Source organism: Wolffia australiana, chromosome 1, assembly GCF_029677425.1.
Source record: "Wolffia australiana isolate 7733 chromosome 1, ASM2967742v1".
Classification (NCBI taxonomy): Eukaryota; Viridiplantae; Streptophyta; class Magnoliopsida; order Alismatales; family Araceae; genus Wolffia; species Wolffia australiana.
The window spans coordinates 23,010,054-23,030,269 of NC_135835.1; the positions used below are offsets into that span (position 1 = coordinate 23,010,054).

At 39.8% G+C, this 20,216-nt stretch overlaps 2 protein-coding genes and 1 long non-coding RNA gene across 3 annotated transcripts; 2 read left to right on the forward strand and 1 right to left on the reverse strand.

The window, feature by feature from the left end:
- The first annotated feature begins 1,001 nt into the window (after nt 1–1,001).
- LOC144711444 (putative serine/threonine-protein kinase PBL7) lies at nt 1,002–4,153 on the forward strand. Its single transcript, XM_078585456.1, has 6 exons — nt 1,002–1,519; nt 1,922–2,095; nt 2,407–2,798; nt 2,870–3,002; nt 3,514–3,603; nt 3,846–4,153. Exons 1-6 carry the CDS (start codon nt 1,223–1,225, stop codon nt 3,993–3,995), a joined length of 1,236 nt encoding a protein of 411 aa, XP_078441582.1. The 5' UTR covers nt 1,002–1,222; the 3' UTR covers nt 3,996–4,153.
- Nucleotides 4,149–5,816, reverse strand: LOC144708515 (pentatricopeptide repeat-containing protein At5g66520-like). The gene has a single exon (XM_078581919.1). It carries the CDS (start codon nt 5,814–5,816, stop codon nt 4,149–4,151), a length of 1,668 nt encoding a protein of 555 aa, XP_078438045.1.
- Nucleotides 5,817–18,615: 12,799 nt separating this feature from the next.
- LOC144716774 (uncharacterized) lies at nt 18,616–19,996 on the forward strand. The gene is made up of 2 exons (XR_013584989.1): nt 18,616–18,973; nt 19,697–19,996. It is a non-coding gene; the product is annotated as an uncharacterized LOC144716774 (long non-coding RNA).
- Nucleotides 19,997–20,216: the final 220 nt, after the last annotated feature.

Consider the following 20,216-nt stretch of genomic DNA (forward strand, 5'->3'; position numbering starts at 1 on the left):
ATAGAAAGAGATAGCGAGAGAGAGAGAGAGAGACAGAGCGAGAAAGAGATAGAGAGAGAGAGAAGGGAAGAGAGAGAAAGAAAGAGAGAGAGAAGGGGGGAGAGAGATGAAAGATAGAGAGAAGGGGGGAGAGAGAAAAAGAGAGAGAAGGTAGAAGAGAGAGAGAGATAGAAAGAGAGAAGGAGAGAGAGAAGGTAGAAGAGAGAGAGAGATAGAAAGAGAGAAGGAGAGAGAGAAGGTAGAAGAGAGAGAGAGAGAGAGAGAGAGAAGGAGAGAGAGAAGGTAGAAGAGAGAGAGAGATAGAAAGAGAGAAGGAGAGAGAGAAGGTAGAAGAGAGAGAGAGATAGAAAGAGAGAAGGAGAGAGAGAAGGTAGAAGAGAGAGAGAGAGATAGAAAGAGAGAAGGAGAGAGAGAGAAGGGGGAAGAGAGAGAGAAAGAGAGAGAATGTAGAAGAGAGAGATACAGAGAAAAGAAAAGAGGGAGAATGAGAAAGAGAGAGGAGAAAGAGATAAAGAAAGAGCGAAAGAGAGAGAGAAAGAAAGAGCCAAAGAGAGAGATAAGGAGAGAGAGAGGAAAGAGAAAGGGAGAGAGAGATAAGAAGAGAGAGAGAGAAATAGAGTGGAGAGAGAGAGTGAGAGAGAGAGAAAGAGATAGAGAAAGCGAGAGTGAGAGGAAGCTGGTGCTTAAGTTATTATTCGAAGAGAGAGAAAGAGTGTTACCCTTCTGCCGAGATTGACCGGCAAATACTCAGATACTCTGTCCCTACTCTCCCCTTGTTTGCTTCTCTCCTTTGTCACCTTCCTCTTCCATCCCCTTCCCACCCTCCAATTCAACCCCTCGCCTCCCCCCCAACCTATCCCAACACTCCCACCCCTCTCTCTTTCTCTCTCTACCCCACACAGTAACTCTGACCCCTCCGTCGCCACCCGTGCACGCTATTCCCTGCTCAAACTCAGCCCAGAAAGGCGTCGATAGACAACTTAGAGAGAGAGAGAGAGAGAGAGAGAGAGAAAGCGATTTTGATACAAGGAAGCCCGTGGAAGCACAATAAAGCCTTGTCTCTCAGTTCACGGGACGATAGTAGATACACAGCCTCGTGACTAGAGAGAGAGAGAGAGGAAGAGTGGAGGAAAAGGCGAGGCCTTGAATAAGGAAGCGGGCAGCGGTCGGTTTATCCGATAGAGGGAGGAGAGAGCGAGCCGAGGTGGGCTTTTCGCGCGATATGGCGCGTGAGCACCGGGCCTTGGACCGGCACCGGCACAGAGTTTTGTTCGTGGGAAGGCCCACAGCGGCGGCGTTTCTCGTGCCGGCAGCGCTCGCGGCGGCGCTGGCGGTGCTCACGGTGGCGCTGCTGCTGTTCCTTATACGACGCCGCCGCCGGCGCGCGGCGGCTAGCGACGGTCCGAGCGGCGGTCTGCGCCAGGGCTCCACCCTTAGCGAGCCCGGCCGGCCCTTCGCTCCCTCTGACGCGGGATCTTGCGACAAGGACATGAAGAAATGTAGAAGAAGAGGCGGGCAGGTGCTCACTTAGCTGGAGTTCTTCCGGATTTTTTTTCCGTCGCGTTTGGCATAGTTTTTTGGGATTTATTTTCATTCAGAAGCGGGCAGATGGTCACTTAGTAGTAGTTTCTTGGGAGTTTTTTCTCTCGTCATCTACCGTATAATTTTTTATCAAGTGGGCGATCAGAAGCAGTATCCTGGGATTTTTAACTTTGGGCATTCGCCATTGTTTCTTGCGATTTATTTTCGTCGAGGGGCGGGCAGAAGGTCACTTAGTGCTAGTTTCTTGGGGGTTTTTTTCTTGTCATTTGCCAGATTATTTTTTATCGAGTGGGCGATCAGGCGTAGTATCTTGGAAGATAAACTTTTTAAAGGGATTCGCCATAGTTTTTGGGATTTATTTTCGACATGGGTTGGACAGGTGTTCACTTACCGAGAGCTCGAGCTGGCCACGGATGGGTTCAGGCCGCAGAACGTTATCGGCGCCGGTGGGTTCGGCGTTGTGTACCGTGGCGCGCTGCCCGACGGCACCGTCGCCGCCGTCAAGATGCTGAACAGGCAAGGCAGGCAAGGCGAGCGAGAGTTCCGAGTAGAGGTATCTCTTCTTCTTCTTCTTCATCTCCGCACAATTACAAGGAAAAAATGGGGAACATAAATTCTATTTTTTGGTGACAACAGTCGGTCTTTAATGAAGTTACTGTTTCTTCTTAAATTGGGAATCTTTATCATTTTTCAAAACATGGGTATGGCAGATATTTTGACGAAAATACGAACTCTGAATGAAGAGTTTACTTCATCTGACTTCTTGTCCGAGAAAAACTTACTTCATAGAACTGCCGAGGAACTCAAGAACCCTTTTATGAATGAATAAAAATAAAAATAAAAAATTATCGTTTTGGCGTGTAGGTTGATCTGCTGAGCCGGTTGCAGTCACCCCACTTGGTGGGTCTACTGGGCTACTGCGCAGACCAAAACCACCGTCTTCTTGTCTTCGAATATATGCCCAACGGCAGCCTGCAATACCACCTCCACCCCAGCTCGAGGAACAGCCAAAGCAAGCCGCTTGACTGGGGAACGCGGCTCAGGATAGCGCTAGATTGTGCCCGCGCCCTCGAGTTTCTCCATGAACACACCGTCCCTGCCGTTATCCACAGAGATTTCAAGTGCAGCAATATACTGCTGGACCACAATTACAGAGCCAAGGTCTCCGATTTCGGCATGGCCAAGATCGGATCTGATAAGCTCAACGGTCAAGTCCTTACCCGGGTCCTGGGGACTACTGGATACGTCGCGCCAGAGTATGTTCGGTGATTTTCTTAGACTTTTCGTGTAAGTTAAGTAAAGAGTTATTGATGGGTTGGCGGTGCAGGTACGCGTTAAGCGGTAAATTGACGACAAAGTCAGACGTGTATAGTTTTGGGGTTGTTCTTCTCGAGTTGCTGACGGGCCGGCTGCCTGTTGATGTGAAATTGCCTCCCGGGGAAGATGTTCTTGTTGCCTGGGTAAGTAACTTTCTTTCTTTTGCCTGGGTTGGTCTTGGCGTCGAGCTTAACTTATGTTCTTCCGTTCAGTATTTTCTTAACTTATGTTCTTCCAGTTTGATTTTGATTTTCTTAAATAATGTTTTTCCGGTTAGAATTTTCTTAACTTATGTTCTTCCAGTTTGATTTTCTTAACTTACGTTGTTCCAGTTTGAGTTTCTGAACGTTATGTTCTCCCGGTTTCCTTTTCTTGATTTAAGTTCTTCCCGATTGATTTTCTGAACTTATATTCATCCAGTTTGGTTTTCTATAATTCATGTTCTTCCAGTTTGAGTTTCTGAACTTATGTTCATTCAGTTTCATTTTCTTAATTTATATTTTTCCAGTTAGATTTTCTGAACTTCAATTCATTCAGTTTGGTTTTCTTAATAACGTTTTTTTTCCGGGTCGAATTTTCGTAACTTATGTTCTTCCAGATTTATTGCGAGAAGCTGAGGCTGATGGGTTTCATATTCTTTCTTTAATTGCAAAGGCGTTGCCGAGGTTGACGAACAGGGAGAAGCTCATGGCTATGGTGGATCCTTCCTTGGAAGGTCAATGCTCAAAGAAGGAACTGATTCAGGTCTGCATACTAAAACTGTATTAACACAATTAAAACAAAATAATAAAAAAATTACAAAACTATTGTTAAAAAAAATAAAATCACAATTTTTAACAGATGACGAGATGAAATCCTCATCTTGTCGCATATGATGACAGAAACGATGACTAGTAGTCATTGCTCTCTATTCATCGTCATCAGTAAGATTGAACACTATCAGTAGAGTAATTAAACTAAAAACTTATGATTTATTATGATTGCAGATAGCTGCAATTGCTGCAGTGTGTGTGCAGTCTGAAGCTGATTACAGGCCTCTAATGACAGACGTAGTGCAATCGCTTATTCCTTTGGTGAGAACTCAATCTGGGACTTGGCCTCCCACCCCGTCCAGAGTTCAACACGCACTACCATGACGAAAGAAACCCTTCAACCGGAGAGATTAACTTTCAAAGTCTAATTATTGAAACCCGGTGAAAGAATTTCCATCATCGTTAGATAGGCACATTCTCAGATAGGGTTTTGTATATTTTCATGAATCGCGAATACACAGCTAAGTCACGTCACGATTAAAGTACTTGTGCATGATCCATGCAACGTGAAATACTCGAGCGTTGGTTTTCTCCTGCGACGAACTCGCGAACGACGCCATTAACCTCAATACAGCTAAGTCCGGGAACTCTTTCAACGATTTTTCTTCGCATTATCGCTCTAATTCCTTCGGCTCTGCCGCTGTTCTTGCACTCTGCGAAGATATTAGAAAGAGAAACGTACCGCCCTTCGTTATTCCCGTCAGATTCGATCAGAAACTCCCCCACTTTCCTTCCAAGCTCAGCGTTTCCGTGAATCCTGCATGCATTGAGAAGAGCTCCCCAGACCACGTTATCCGGTTCCAGCGGCATGGCAGAAACGAACTCCTCCGCTTCCTTCAAACGTCCCCCGCGGCCAAGAAGATCAACCATGCAAGCGTAGTGATCAAGCTCTGGTTCTATCCCATCTTCGCCAACCATCCTGTTAAAATACTCGAACCCTAATTCGACGCAGCCGGCGTGATTGCACGCAGTCAAAACCGCGAGATAGGAAACCCTATCCGGCTTCAAGCCTTCTCTTCTCATCTGCTGGAACAGGTTAAGAGCTTCCCAGCCATGGCTGTTCACCGCCAAGCCGAAGATAGCCGCCGTGTACGTAGACTCGTCCTTCTCTCGCTGCTTCAAGCTTCTGAAAAACTGCATACCGAGCTCAACTCTCCCGCAGTTTGAATACATTGCGATAATCGCTGTGCTGAGAGAAGGGTTCTTCTTAATTCCAAGCCTTTCAGCGTAAGCGTGTATCCATAACCCATGGCTGAGAGAAGGGTTCTTCGTAACAGCGAGAAGAGCACTCACAAGAACAGCGGTGTTCAACTCCCGGTGGGCGCGCTGCATCTCTTGGAACAGTCTCAGAGCTTCATCCGTCCGTCCGTTTTGTACATACCCGGATATCATCACCGTCCATGAGACAATATTCCTCTCTTGAAGTCCCTCGAAGAAACTCCGAGCCGCGTCCAGCCTCTCGTTCTTGACGAGCCCGGCTAAAACGCTGTTCCAGGTGACGGAGTTTCTCTCCGGCATTCTATCGAACAGAAGAAGCGCGCCGGGGACGTCGCCGTTGTTCAGGCAGCCATCGATGATAGAATTCCAAGAGACGACGTCGGACACGCCTTCTTCGAAGATTCTTTTGGCTTGCTGGAGAGCTCTTGAGTCGGAGTAGAAGCGGATGAGAGAGTTTCTTACGCAGACGTCGGTGAGAAGGAAGGCGGTCTTGACGGTGATGCAGTGGAGTTGTACGCCGAGGGAGGTCCCGGAGAGGAGACAGGAGGCGCAAGCTTGGAAGAGGAAGGTGAAGGTGAAGCTGCTGGGAGGGATTCCTTGAAGAAGCATGCGCTTGTAGACGAGAGAGGAGATTGAGAGAGGGAATCGGGGTTGACGGGCGAGGCCGCGGATGAGAGTGTTGTGGAGGAAACGGGAAGCGGCGATGAAGCGGGGAGGGGAAGAGAGGGAGAAGAGGAGGAGAATGGCGTAATGGAGGTCGCCGGAGGGGTGGAGAGCGGCGTGGGAGAAGGCGGAGCGGATGAGAGAAGGGGAGGAAGCGGGAGAGGGATGGCCATGGACGAGGAGCGCTGCGTGGGTTTTCTTGAGCTGCTGCGTGTCTTGGCATCGCCGGAGAGCTGCCGAGGTTGCGGTGTGTCCGTTTTTCATCGCCGGGGAGCTCCATCGTTTACGCACTTGCATGCTGAGTCTTATTTATATGGAACTGAAGAATAGTGTTCATTTGCTTATCAAATTGGAATGAATACACCATCTTGTCTATTTTCCTCAACTTTCTCCTAGAAGAGACTAGTTGATGAAGTTCCAGAGAGTTCACCCATCCCAAATTTCCCCAACATGTGGAGTTTCTTACTCCTGGTATCCAGAGTCTGGCAAGCTTGTGGATCTTGAGACTGTAATACTCTTGTTAGATTGATTTTGGAGTTGATCTGAGTACATAAAAATTTCTTGGAAGAGGATTAGATAAATAGTTGATGAAGTTCCAGAGAGGTCACCCATCCCATATTTCTCCAACTTGTGGAGTTTCTTACTCCTGGTATCCAGAGTCTGGCAAGCTTGTGGATCTTGAGACTGTAATACTCTTGTTAGATTGATTTTGGAGTTGATCTGAGTACATAAAAATTTCTTGGAAGAGGATTAGATAAATAGTTGATGAAGTTCCCCTCAACCTGTGGAGTTTCTTACTCCTAGTATCCAGAGTCTGGTTGGCATGTGGATCTTGAGACTGTAATACTGTTGTTTGAATAATTCTGGAGATGATCTGAGTACATAACAATTTCTTGGAAGAGGATGAGATCAATAGATGATGAAGCAAAACTAGGTGTAGATTTATGTCATTATAATTAATTCCATCTTAATTAAGTAATGTTTATAAAATTTTAATCTTACTCAAAGACGTCAAGCAGAGCGAAAGGTGAGATAGAAGAAGAGGCATTAAGATGAAATTACAAATGAAGAAATGTATTGTTATTAGATGCTAGATAAAGAAAATGTAGGAAGATATGTTTATAGATGGATTTTCCTCCAGAAAAATATATGTTTATAGATGGATTGAAAGACAATCAGGGGATAGTTAAAAGGAGGAAGGATTGTATGCAAGGAGAAAAAGTGAGTGAAAATTGAGAGTGAATGGAAAGGGCCTTTTGAATGTTTGTGGAAATTCCTAAGCGAGATCAATCCTTTGCTTCAATTTTTTGCAATGAAATCTGATTCATTTAATTTTATTAGAAGCTAAAAATTAATAGAACGAGATGATTCCCTGAATCGAGAATTCATATTTTTAGTTTTTAAGCAATTAAAAATGAGAAAAATATAACAAATAGCTTGAAAATGGGATGGGCACTAAATCTCTGATGAAATGCCTAAATGTAACAATATGACTTTTTTGTACGAATCGTAGATTTTATATATATATGTGTGTGTGTGTGTGTGTGTGTGTGTGTGTGTGTTTTATGGTTATTAAAGTATGTATGACCTATGTGAATATAGCTGAGTTACTAGACAGCGGTGCCATTTGGAGACCATTGTTGTCTTCAGAGCCCAGTTATTGGCGGCCTACACATCCCACACTGCATTCCCAACTCCACTTTCTCTTCCGCTCATTTAACACCCTTCCGTCAGGAGAAAGGAGCTGTCAACCCCTCATTCTGAAGGGTCAATGAATGATTAAGAGTACTCAGAAGATGATCCTACTCCATATAATATTTCAAAGCTCAAATTTTGAGTATGGCATAAAATATGCTTCAAAAATTACGAAATTCACATTAGATTATACATATGAAAAAAACTGTACAACTCATATTGGCAGAATACAAAGCTCTCTAGTGACTTTCCTTCACCTTCTTTCTCCTTCTCTTCTTTCCCTTTCTAATTCTTCTTGCTTTCCTGGAATAATTTTCAATTCATTTTGAAATAGATAGATAGACAAACTGGTCCCGCATTGGTCATCACAGAAAACAAGTGGGCATAATAATTTCAAATCAAACAACACAACTCAATAATCTACTTATGGGATAAACATAATGAGCCCAGAAGAATTCCAAAATCAACCGTTCTATTTAGATTATCATAAATGATGGAATAAACTTCAGACCCAACACTAATCTATTTAGATTACTGATTCTGCATCACAACACTTCAGACCCAAGCAATGAGAAACTCCTATGTCAAACACCATTTGGAAAAGTATTTCTTTAAATGGAAACATATGAAAAAATAAAAGACTTGTTGAACAAGAAATATAGGAATTTTCATGGAATATATGTATCTATGGCACACTCAATACCAAGCATTAAATTATATAAAAAAACTATTTTGTGAAGTAGACTGGGCCCATAAAATTTGGGATTGATTTCTAAGGAAAGAAGCCTAAAAATGTAAAAATTACTGTACCAAAAATAACAATCCTGAAATAGTATATTGTACATATAATAAAAGCATTAATAAATGGGTGACATAGCTATTTTAAAAGAAAGTTATGTTTTTAGTTTTATTTCCAGTTTTTTTGTTAAATTGAAAATTTTTAATTTTAGAGAACTTTAAAAAATATTGTCAACTTTTACTGATGACGTTTGACCAGAGATATTATACACGAATAGTATGTTATTTTCCATGTTGATGAATCAAGAAAAAATTCTGAAGGATAAAAAACCTTAAATAATTACTATCAGAATTCCGACATCAATGATGTTGATGCACACGTGGGGCAGCAGTGGAAAGCTGTAAGCATCAGCCTGGAAACAACATAACTAAATACAACAAGTGCAAGTGTGTTAGGAAACAGCTGACAAACACAAGACCCCATCAACTAATAGATGCTTCTAGAAGTACTTGTGAATAATGAAAGATCAAGGATCGTATTGAATTCATGCAGCTAGCATCTGTAAGCTATTATCTCCAAATAGCATGTAAGCACAGCATGCCAGCACTATGTAACATGTGGCCAACAAAGATAGTAAATTCAAGAAGCAACATAATGGGAAATAATACACTTTAAAAATCCCACCAGTATAAGCTATGATAGGAGTTTTACTTGAGGCATCAGCCTGGTCAGCTATATCACCGATACTGGTTATGAGATTATTGGTTGAGATTCAATATAAATAAAAATTTATATGGCTACAATTAAATATAGATGCATGAAAGTAGATGGTCATTAATAATGTATACTGGGACATTAGAACACCTATGAATAAATAGGAAAATGTTCTGTTATAACTAAATAAATAAATTTAGTACGAGCATCACTCATAAGTAGGGTTCTCTCTGGCGGAAACAACAATTTCACTACCTTGTCTGTATCTCTATTATTTTCTTCTCTTAAATTTTTTTCTTATTTTCCTTGAAATATCTTCAAGTTCTTTCATAGTATCGAAGCTACATTCCAAGAATCTTAGGCAAATATTCTGCTCTGAAATTCATTGTTGTGAATCAAGCTATCATGGCTTCCACTGAACAAGTCCCGGTGAACGTTTCTACAAGAACAATAATGTCATTGAAGCTTTTAAAAACATCCAATATATTGAAGAAAATTCTCCACCATTATCCATCCCAGATCAGCATGGGAATCTCATAGAGAATTCGGGTAGCAGAGTGTGTTGGAAGGTAGATCAACAAGTTCTAGGTCGTTCATCCACAACATTAGCAAACCAAAGTAATCAAAACAAGGTTGGGAAAAATTGGAAAATGCACACTCAAGGAGGAATCATGGAGTTCCATGTGAAAATCCATAATGTGAACAGAAGTGCTCTATCTGCGCATGAATACAAATCCCATTTTTGATCTATTGCCTAATAACTTGACTTAACTGGTCAAAAACTTGATGAAGTTTCTTTTATGTTTACCTCTAAAAGAGGTGCCACACCAATTTTGCATATTTTATAGTTATTATTATTGTAAATATCAAGCGCATGAACTTGAAGAGAGTGTCACCGGTCTTAAAGCTCATGATGTTTACTTGGTATATCAACAAGGGATAAATAGAAATTTTCTTCTTTCATTGTCCAATAGTTCCAAATTCAAGGATTACAGAGTCAAAATCTGGTTTTGCTTAGGGATGGGGAATATACCACACAATATTATACACACATTGATGATGAAAAAGTAAGTATAAGAGATTTCAACGTCGACATTAACTATGCTCTGAGTTTGGACATATAGATACACAATTTCATGTGAGATTCTATAGAAATAATCAATGTTTGAAATATGCTTGTGTAAAATCCTCAAGGACTTCAACGATTACTACCATCATCTGAAACTAAGCTTATATGATCAATTCATTTGATTCTTCAATAACTGAGTCATGCTATACACAGAGTTTTGCAATATACCATGTCACCTCCGAATAAAGCATAATGAATCTACCAACAAGTTATCAAGGAACTAATCAGCCCTAGCAAGTAAATGCTTCAGATGTGAAATTTTCATCCAATGGTTTTGATAGAACTTAAACTCGTGACAGAATATCTGTGTGAAAGGTGTTCTTCATGTGCCTGAAATGACTAAAAATATACTTTTCTATTCACATATTGACTTTGGATAATAAGATTAGGTTTAATTTTATCAATATTAATGTCTTCTGATGAACAATAAAACATACAGTATTCTACTTCAAATTACAATCAAGATTGTCTTTATTGTCTTCAAACTCATTCATGCTATCTGACAACATTTTTTTGATAAACTATAAAATAGGATTAGAATACTAATTTGAGGTTCTGATTTATGTAAAAAAATTTATAATACTGTTGTTACTAAGCAAATGATGGATAAGGGTTGATTTCATAGATAAAGTATCAAAAAAGTGAATTTTCATTTGATATATATTGATTTAAAATTATTATTATTATAATTTGTATTTTTATGATTTGGTATGAATTACTTTCAATAAAATGAGAAAAAAATTATAATTTTATTTTTTGATATTAATATTAAGAATTATTTAATTTTATAAATCACACTGGAATTATCATATTTTTAGGTAAGTATTATAATTTTTGAGGAAGAATTCCGTTTGAAAATCAATATTATATATTCATTGGGCCCTGGGCGACGAGCATCAGATTTGAAGTGCAACATGGGCTGTAAAAAATACATTATTTTAGAGTATAATTTTTAATCATGGTTTAATGCATTGGAAATATATGAATCTCAAACATTTATCTCAATAATACCCGAGCAATAAAGGCAGTTGAAGTTCAAGAATAAAAAATAATGCACAAACACTTTCTCACATAAGCTAGAGCCTAAGATGATATTCTTTCTTATTCTTCTTCCCATGATCAATCAAATTGTATCACTGCTCTCACAATCTTTTACCATTTAGAAAAGAGTGCAACTCTAAAACTTGATACACTAAGGCTGCCATAAAAATATTGGGACAGATTTTTTAACAATTAGAAATAAAGAGGGGTAAAGAGAAGTTTATGAAAATGATGCAAAATGATTTCAGCCCTTGGATCTGCTTCTACGGATTTGGGAGGCTGTTACATATTAAAATCAGTCCTTGATAAATAAATTTCACCAATATTTTAGAAGCTTCAAGATTCAAATTTTTAGGTACAGTCCCACCAACCATGACTCCTTTTGACATCACCACGAAAGAGGGCTAAGTTGGGGCTTTTTTCCTCCTTGAATGTTGAGTGTCCTATTCTAATCCAGGTCAGGGATAATTTTTACTCTCATGTCTGATTTTCATCAACAACTTAATATATTTTTTGTCTAATCCTACATTTCAAAGAAACTAAGAAAAATAAGATAATCTAGATGATTTAATAAAGTGAAGTGGGGTTATTCTTAAAAATGAATAAATAGAATACATTAGCATTAAATAGGAAAGTTTTTTTTCCTTTTTTAATTATAATATATATGGATAAGTAAAAATTGTACATGGTATAATCATACATAAATATCATTTTCTATTTGGTGTTATCAGCCTTATAAAATAGGCTACATCAGATACTGTACACACTTAGTTTGGACACCTTTTATTAACAAGTCTACATTATTTGGTAAAGAATTATGGTCTACCTGTTTCTAATTTTATAAAACACTTTATGTGTGAATATTTATGCATTTCAAAATCACATAAACTTGATTTTTTATATGATTTATAATTCACAAACTCTTGAAATTATTCACTTGAACTTATGGAGGCCATCTCGTATCCTATGAAATTAGGGTCTTTTACATAATGTACTTTTTATTGATGATTCTGGAAATTTTACCTGTCTTTAACCTCTGAAAAGAATAAAATCATTTACTCTATCTATTTGCTAAATTTTATAAATGAGTGGAAAGCGAGTTTTATACCAAAATTTAGCTTTTTTCCTATGGCTTGTGGGGTGGGAATATGAGACTCCTAAATTAATATTGAAAAAAATGGTATTTTTGATTGAGCATCTAATCCACACAGCCCTGAACAGAATAGTCCTGCAGCAAAAAATAAAGACATATTATTCAAACAGATATACTGTTGCTTCATCAAGCTAGTATGCATAAATGTTTTTGGGATGAAGCCTTGGCAACATCTATTTATCTCATACATTGAATGATAACCCGTTGAGTTCAAAAATATATCACCTTATGATGTTCTTTTTAAATTTTCACCTGACTATACCTAGATAAATATATTTGGTTGTGTGTATTACCTAAATCCAAGGTCTCATACTAAGCATAAATTAGAAAGAGATTGCAAAAGTTTATTTTAGTGGGATATAACTCTATGAACATTGTTTACATGCCCCTTTTTCTTCATACAGAGAACTTTTATAGTTCCCATAATTATAATGTGATTGGCTGTTAGTTTGTATACAAGCTGAAATATCAACCCACTGAAAAAATCCATATGTATAATACTAGACTCATATCTAAAGGGCACAACATACAAAGGTTTTGATTTCCTAATGACCATTAGTCCTGCAACATAGGACTTGTATTTTCTATGACATGAAGATACACATATTCTTTAAAACTGTTCAAATATTTGTCTGAATTTGACTTTATTTTATTAGTTTAATAAGTTCTTCAAATTCCTGATTACTACCTTCCGGTATCTAAGACTGAATTTATTGATGATTAAATGAATTAATTACATGAAGATATTACCATCCAATGGTGTAGCAAAAATACCTGAAAGCTTCAGATTATTTTAAATTTGAAATCCTTGCCATAGAGGCTATGTTTTACTCTTTACACTTGAGAGGTATTTTGAAATTATAAAAAATTGTAAAATATAAAAATTGAAATCAAAATAATTACTGTTTTATATTGTCTAATCATAATCAATACATATGACTATTGGGATGTTCAAAAACTACCATTATGCCATTTCATATTTCTATGTCCATATATTCAGTTTTGAGCCCTAATTTGAAAGTCCCCTGATCCACACCCTTTTAAAATTCCAGTCCAAAAGCTAGAGAGATCTTTAAATCCCTAAAGCAACTTTCAACAAGTTTTTGAGCATTCTTTCGAGAGAATATTTGTTGATTAATCAGTCCAAGTACATATAACTTGGGGTCTATGGTTTGCGGTGTAGGGTGATTCAAGATTCAAATGACAGAAGGCTGGGCTCCAAAATTTCCACATCCTCAACCTTGTGATAAAGTTTACATCTTTAAAATAATTTTTATATTGATTTTGAGCTTTTGTTCAACTTATGGATAGTTGGTAGCATGAAAATAGATAGAACTTGGAATTGCATCTTTTGGTTGAGCATTGAAAGAGTTAAAGAGGTTTTGATTTGGGACATGGAGGGATTAGGGGGTCGATTAATAACGTGGACGGATTGACGTCTAAGGATTTATTTGATTCAATTATGAACAGATTGTGTGAAATAACAGTTGTGCAAAATTGTGTTTAAAACCCTTCTAGAGAAAGTCGACTCATTTGGTGTAGGAATGAAAAAGATATTTGAGTTTTAAGCACCAAAGGGCAAACACAAATCAAGGAAATTCATACAAAGAAAAACATGAGGAGAAGAGGACTTATGGAAAGTACGACAAAAATATATTTATGAATTTTTATCTTTGAATCAATAAATTTCTCATCTAAAACTTATCATTTGAAATACATGAAATTAGGCCGTGTCTTGAATAGTACTTAAGGAGTTTTCATAGATATTTGTGGAGAAGATATTGTTTAGCAATTTATGATTCTTGCTAGATCTTTGTGGTCCGCCAGATTAGGTTTGGGGGCCATAAAAAGAAGCTTTTAGGGGCCAAGTTGAAGTAGGTCAAGCAATGTCGTTCTGTGATAGACTTTGAGGGTAAGGATAAATGAGCTTCATTGACTTTTCCATTTCTTGGTATCACTGTTTTGCCCTATTTCATTGTGGTTTTTTTAAAGGGCACATCATCACATTGGGACAAATACCCTCGAACAGCATTAAGGATTAGCCTACGCTGTCCCAAAAAAAAATCGTGTCTCCCATTTTGTCTACCTCATTTAATATTAGAAAAATCCTTGGTTAATTAAAAAATAAAAATTAATATGACTAGCCACAAACTATTTTACCATCCTATTAGGTTATTCCTTAGCCAATTAAACTAAGATTTATGTATCCTATAAACCCCGTGCTATTCATCATATTTTTATTCTAATCAGTAAAGATGATATTTTATGATTTCTCCAAGCTTTTATTCAATTAAAAATCAACTTCAAACTATATGAGAAATAGTTTTCATGAAATATATCATATATGCTTAAACCACATAGTCAAGGATACAACTTTAATAAGTAGTATGGCGAATTGCAAACCACTCTTCAGCCCTGGTTTATTGTCTTCAAAATCTACTATTATGTATTCATAGGTTGAAAAATCTCAATATTGAAGCCTGATTGGAGCTATAGAATATAGAACACTGACCATACCGGACGCAGATTATGTGGTTAACAACACCGGTGAGAAAATGCACAATCCAAATTCAGATGATTGGCAAGGTTTGAAGCATTTACTAGACCAGTTAAAAGGCAGCATCCAGTGTGGTCTTCTTATTCATCACGAATCAGATCTAGCTATAAGTTCTTTAACTGATGTTGATGGGGCAGGAGATCAAACAAATTAAATATTTAAAGGGAGTACTTAATTTATATTAGATGAAATTTGGTATCTTGTAGTTTACAAACTAGCCGACAGTATCATGAGTGAGTAATGAAGCTGAATACATGTGTGGCCAAGGCTGCATCTTAAGTAATCTGGATCACGTACCTTAAAAAGGAAATTCACCTCTCAATCAGGAAACTAACACCTCTATCATGTGAAGACGTAATTCCAACTTATATAGCAACAAATGCAGTATACAAGCACCTATGAACCATATTAATTGAAATCCATTTTTTTTGGGATTAGCTTGCATCGAAGAACATAGTTATCAGTTTTGTAAGCAGCAAATGCTAATTGGCTTATGTCTATGTCTTGACAAATCTCTTTTGAAATTTCAGTTCATCAATTCTGTCACCGCTACTTATGAGCTTAAAGAGGGTGTCAAAAACTTTTACTCAAGTGATCAACCATGTCAGCTCCGTCAATATGCTAAGGGTTTGAAGTAGCATAAGTCTAGTAATAATTTAACAAGTACCCTAATGAGCAGTCTGAGATTTTTTTGTTAAAATTCAAGATAAATTAAAATATAGATGGCTATAATTAAATAAAAAGATGGAGAAAGTAGACAGCCAATATTAAATATAGATAGGGATATTATAATTGGTATATGAAATATAGAAATAGTCTGCTATAGCTAACGAAATTTGTTATTATATACACAAACAATATGTACTATTATCTCTGGTAAAATATAGTGATTTAACTACCTTGTATTTCTCTCTCTCTTTCTCTTCTTTCTGTTTTTTTCTTCTTGTTTATAAAATCTCCTAAAGTTATTTATGTAGTGAAAGCCCTCCCTGTACAATTCACTTATAGATGCCAGTTGTGGCACCCTGTGATGCCCAAAGTGAAAGTGGAACAGCAACCAAGAGCATTGAACAACAGTCATTACCAACCAAAATCATTTATTGAATAGGTTGTGGAAATGAAACTCACACAAAATTTGTTTGATAAACTATTTGATATTCAATACAAATACGGGAAAATAAATTTGTATGCCCTACATTCATCTAGGATGAAAGATAGTGGAGGTGTTTGATTCTAAGTAGAAAGCCTTGAGCGCGACTGTCTATTGAGGGGTGAGGCTCGTCTTTGAATGAGTTGTGTAAGATCACTTCTGCTCAAACCATCATACCCAAAAATACAAGTAGATTTCCCCATCTAACACCACAAGCACTTTCTAAAGTTAGAGGAGACAATTTACATGACTTGAATGAGCTAAGTACTCAAAGATACCCCACATTAAGATGTAGATGGTATTTATACAACTTCACTCATACCTTTCTTGCATACAAGAATAGTTTGGATACTCAAGTATAATTAAGAGGCATTGCTAAGGGACAAGAAATTATTTAAGTTGGGGGGCATTTGATGACATCAAATATGTAGTGATAAATATTTGTTTTCATGATTTAAATTAATATTTATATCAAGAATGTGCACAAAATTTATCACTACATATTTGATGTCATCATTAACACTAAGTTTTGAAAATAAACTTAACACTAAGTTTTGAAAATAAACTTAACACTCAGCTTTGTAAGTGGTCCTAACTAATGGGGTTGAACAATTTATGAACTAACCCAACTTGGTGCCCTTGATCAAGTGGTTTATTTTTCTCATTATTTCCTCGGAGCTTCATTTATAACAGGACGTAGGTAATTGGAATATAAATGGCGGAGAAGAGAGGGACCTAAAGCACAATGAAGCCCACTATGGAGCAGACACAATCTTGATCCCAAAAAAGGAGCTTAAGCCTAGTCAAAGGAGAGGCCTATTTTAAAGGAGAAGTTCAAGTGAATGGTTGATGTTTCTTCCTTGTAAAGGGGGCACGAAATTGAATGGAGAAATCGCCAAATCTTGGCCACACATTCTAGGTTTCTCACATTGAAAATCTAGGATCCTTATTTATATTCTTTTTCTCCCACATTGTAACTCATGGAAATATATGTGGCCGGAAAGCCAATCACACATGGCGCACCTCATTCCTTATTCATTAAAAGAACATATTCATTATAATGCACGTGTGATGCTTATAATAAAATTCCATGAATACATGATCTGCCTCAGTGAATTATGATGAGATCGTAATACGGAGATCAATAGTCTTAAAGCATGTGTTCCAAATATTCCTATTCAAAGGATACGCGAGAAGGACATTGAAGTATCCAGATAGAATAACACTATCTAGCCTCCTTCATATGATGAGTATGGTCGGTCCCGTAGCCATTAGTGTGGAGATACCAAGAATAGATAGTGGGTGCTCTTTAGTGGAAAGAGTTCACTGAATTGATCAGTATGAATCCCTAAAAGAAAGTATAATGAACTATCAATCAGGTTGATTCATGTCACGGTTGTGTAAGTAGTCCTTAGGCATGAGACATCAAAGACATCTTGTGGACGGACAATTGTACTTTGACTATAACCTACGTGTCTCTAATTATGGGATTCCAAACGCTTTTAGTTTGGGTGCATCAAGAAGTTCACAAAGACGATTGATATGGTCAAGATGGGATCATTCACCCTCGTTATAAGAGATGATAGCTCAAAGAAGATGATGTAATGAAGCCCTTGGCCAATGCAATGAAATATCGAAGAAGAGTTCTTCAATGATTTCCGAATGCATCAGTTCTAACTCGGATGACCGATTAGGGTTTGACAATTGACCGTACCCTAAGTCGTCCTAGGAGTGTCAAGTGGATGAGGGATTATACATACACGGTAACCGATAACGAACAGGTTCCATAAGTGCGTCCGTACACACTCCTTTGTATCTTCTGGAAAACGAGGTGTAGCTTGGCATCCCACGTGTTGGAGACTCGACCTATCAATTAGGTTAAATCAATCCAACATTAATTAATCTATATGATGATATGAATAATTAATTTGTGAGGTCAATAAAGGTTATTGTGATGGCGCACGCCATCGAGAGTCGTCATCGACGATGGAGACCGGGTAAAGCTGCTCGATTTACCCTTTTGTTCCTCGTCAATCTCTCTCGTGTTTTGTCTCTTCCGTTCCGTTCGTCTCTTTTTCATCATGTTTTGTCGCGCATGCGACGTCGTCGTTCGTCCACGTTTTGGCGTCAAGGGGGAGCAGACCGTCCGTTGACTTCCCCCCTTTCTTTCCCCCATTTCCTTGATTTCCCCTCTATTTCCTTATGTTTTTCCTTGTTTGTAATAGGGGGAGCCCATACAAAGGCTCCCCTAACGGACTTCCCTAAGGCCCATGTAAGGGCCCAACTCTTCTCCCCCTTATAAGGGAAGAGAGGGCGCCCTAACTTGTTCAGACCAGTTTTTTTTTTTCGTTTAGACATTTTATCGAACACTTAGCTGGTCTCCTTCCTCATGCGTGAGAAGTGAACAAGGGAAGAAGAAGAAGAAGAAGAGAAGGAAGAAGAGAGAAAGAAGAAGAAGGAAAGATAAGAAGAGGGAGGCACCGCCGCCACGAGCCGCCGCCGCCGTCTCTCCCTCCTCACGATCCCGCGCCGCGCCAGCTATCTCCCCGCGCCGCGCCAGCTACCTCCCCGCGCCGCGTCGCCGCCCGCGTGCACCGATCGCGCGCGAGAGCACGCTGCCGCCACTGAGCGCTGCCGCCGTCGTCATTCTCGCTCGCCCTGCCGCTCTGTCAGCGGCCCCTGCCCTCGCGTCGCCCCTGTCGCCGTCGACAAGCCGCCTCGCCGCCGTCGCCAAGCAGCCAAATCGCCGACACCGACCGCCGCGAGCAGGCAAGGCCGAAGCCGGTCAAACGACCGGACGAATCCGAACGGTCAGTCCTACCGTTCGGCCAGCCTGACCCGTTCGACCGGTCGAACGATCGGCGATCCGACCCGATCGACCGGTTGACCGATCGACCGGTTTGACCCGTCCGACCGACCGACCAGATCGACCGCCCCGGGCCAATCTGACCGAACGGGCTGGTCCAGTCGGTCAAACTGACCTCGGCAAATGACTCCCCCGATCTGGTTGACCCGGTCAACCGAGTCTAGCTCGTCGACCGTGCAGTCCCGTCAAGCCGGACGAGTCAACCCGTCGAACCACTATCTCCTTCGACTCCACCTTCCCTCCGCCGCCCCTTCGCATCGCTCCGGCACATCCAGTGTGCGTCGAGCCGCCGAATCTCCTCCGGCGTCCCCCACCCCACCCGCACCGACATGCCATTGACGAAGACGAAGCCCTGCATTATGAGCCACGTCGACGAGGTACGCCGTCTTCTCCATCGCTCGTTTTGTTATTCTTTGCAGTATTTCTTTCGTCCCGTCTCCTCCGCGCTCGGGCTAGGTAGGTGAGAGAAGACAAACGAGAGATAATTACGTCTTTGAGTTTCTTACCGCTACGGACGAGTACGTCCGTTACATGCGAGCCCAATGGATTGAATCCGTTTGGCCGTAGACGCCTTCGTCACTCCGACGAGATTCGAGAGGCCCCCGTCGCCGTCGCCCGGCGACTCCGGTCCAAGCTTGGAGCTCGGCGCCTCCCTCGAGTCGGGGCATGCACGTACAACATGTAGGGCATTCATATCCACGTAGTTACATACCCGTTAGGGTTACCCGTCGGACGACGACACAGTCGTCTCCCGATACGTTATCACTTATCGTCGCCGAGCCATCATTCTCGGTGACAACGGGACGTCGTTCTTAACGTACGTCCTGCATCATATTGGGCCACTAGAGTCGTTAACTAGACTGATACATGGGCCTAGAGGGTCACACACAAATGGTCTTTTGGACGTCAAAAGATATGCTTAAGTTTCAGAGGTTTTTGTGAAAAATACCCAGTTAGTATAAATTGGGGAAGGCCCTGAACAAAATTCACCTAAGCCAGAATAGTTCAGGGGCCTTCCCCTTCTTTTCTCTTTCCCCACACACCCTCTTCACTCCTAATGAGATCGGGATGACGTAATGTTGATGACGGAGATTGGATAGGGCTCGTCAATGAGAAGAAGGAGATTCAAGGTGCCGAGGACCTCGTTGATACGTCTAGAGGCTTCACACTTGAGTAGCTCAACTCATCTTGCTCTGGGTTCCAAGGAATCACGGATGAGATATGTGCACAGGTATTTTGTTTCATGATTTATCGATGCCCTGTGATTTCACAAACGTCTTCTGCTGCATATCATCTTGAATTTTCATGCAGATCTAGGCCTCTAGAACCCAACAGTAACTATCTGAACTTTTTTTTCAAACTCTGTTTTGGCAGCCTTGAGTGCAGAAATGTTTATTAGATCCACTCTGTTAGAGTTTCACGTTAAGTGAAGAAACAAATCAGATCACCAGGTTTAGAGGAAACTAAAGAAGAATGCATCTTTGGCCCAAAAGGTAGTGACACCAGAGGTTTGTGTATTTTAGGTGGTTCCTATCTAACCCAATTTATTTTTATGCCTCGGTTATTATAGGAAGCCAAGACCTAGGGCTTTCTAATGCTACAAACGGTGCTCACAAATTC